Source organism: Artemia franciscana, unplaced genomic scaffold (assembly GCF_032884065.1).
Source record: "Artemia franciscana unplaced genomic scaffold, ASM3288406v1 Scaffold_6279, whole genome shotgun sequence".
Lineage (NCBI taxonomy): Eukaryota > Metazoa > Arthropoda > Branchiopoda > Anostraca > Artemiidae > Artemia > Artemia franciscana.
Genome location: NW_027066542.1, coordinates 9125 through 10697, shown reverse-complemented (window position 1 = coordinate 10697; position 1573 = coordinate 9125). Strand labels below are relative to the sequence as shown.

At 42.7% G+C, this 1573-nt stretch overlaps 1 protein-coding gene across 1 annotated transcript; it reads right to left on the bottom strand.

The window, feature by feature from the left end:
* Positions 1-376: 376 nt before the first annotated feature.
* On the bottom strand, positions 377-1305 carry LOC136043466 (piggyBac transposable element-derived protein 3-like; the record flags this gene model as incomplete). Its single annotated transcript, XM_065728386.1, has 1 exon — positions 377-1305. A coding segment is annotated over exon 1 (929 nt), but the record flags the coding sequence as incomplete, so codon positions are not given.
* Between the last annotated feature and the right edge of the window lie 268 nt (positions 1306-1573).

The following is a 1573-nucleotide window of genomic DNA, read 5'->3' as shown; positions in this document are numbered from 1 at the left end:
TTTTCCTATGTCAAAAGTTTTAGTTTTCGAGGGTAATAGCTACGTATGTTGAAAAAATGAAGATATTAGACTATTTTATGATTGCACATGGTAAAGAAAGTGCTTAACTCTTTCAGACCTGAACCAAGAAGGAGTTGCATAAAAATTCTGAAAATAGCAGAGAGTGATCCTGGAGGTTCAACTAGAACAGGTTTATTTTTTTTTTATTTTTATTTCATTCCATATCCAAAATGTGAATGGTAACCATATGGTCACGTCAGGTATATACAGATACTATTTTAGGTGAAAATTTGTGAAACAGTTGCAATCTGAGTTCAAACACAGTCGAACTTTGCACTTCGAAAACATGATTCGACTGGTTCCACCCCTAACGCACTTCTCATAGCGACACCTTCCCTTTTCAGTTGTATCCGGAAAATGCGAGGTCTGGTCAAACCTCACTGATTCCGAAGGCATCCCGTCTCGCGAGGTAGTCGTATTGCGCTTGGTCACTGATAAGGATGGTCTTCCAACTCGAGGACTTTGAGATACGCCAGTAAGAACCAACCCACGAGCAATGTCCATTTTGAAGTACAGCAGAGACATGTGCTGAACATTGATCTGCTTACACTGTCGGCGGTGTATCAGCCAGGCGTTGTTCACAGCCATGTCAAAACAGTAGTACACAATCCTCATATACCATTTCTTAGAGCGAATGTCAGTCCTGTAAAGCTCCAGGAACATGTCAGCAAGATCTACGCCCCCCATTGATTTGTTATAGTCACGGACGATTCGGGGGCGATCAACTTCGACGTATTTCCGTGTTGTGCCATCCCATCTCTGACACTTATCAATTGGGGTGACTGCACAGTATGAATAAGCCAAATGGACTGGTTTGTTGTCATACCATTTTACTACCGATACTTCTGAATGTCTTTCAAAACGGAAGTCCACTGACCCTCGTCCTTTCTTCTTCATGTTGGCGTCGGTATCTAGAACAGCGCCCCTCATTCTGTTGCTGCGTATCGTACCACATGACTCGATGCCATATTCAACCCGGAGCTTATGAATGAGATCGATGCCAGTATAGAAGTTGTCAAAGAACAACTTGAAGTTCATGAACCTTGGCAGGTTTTCTACAAGCCGAAGGACAACGTCAGTACCTTGGCCAAGTTCAGAAATTTCAACAGCTCCTTTTCCTGTATATATCTCTATGTCATACACTATTCCGCTGATGCCGGCTCTCGTGAAAACCTTTACACCCCACGAGTGGGGCTTGTCCTTCAAGTACTGTCGAAATCCAATTGTTCCTTTGAATGGGATCATCTGTTCGTCAATACTTTGGATCTCTTCAGGGTCTATTTTTTCAGATTCTCCCTGAATGCGTCGTATAGTCTTCTGATCTTGAACAGTTTATCATGACCAACCTCCCCTTTCGGTATCATTAAGGTGTCATCGGAAATGTGGAAAAAAGACCTCAAGCTGATGAACCTATCTCTGCTCATGTTATCAGCCACCGGGGAATATCGTATTCCATTCTCCCAGTACTTCTAATAGCCGGAAGTTTGAGAATGCTCATAAGCATTTGAACTCC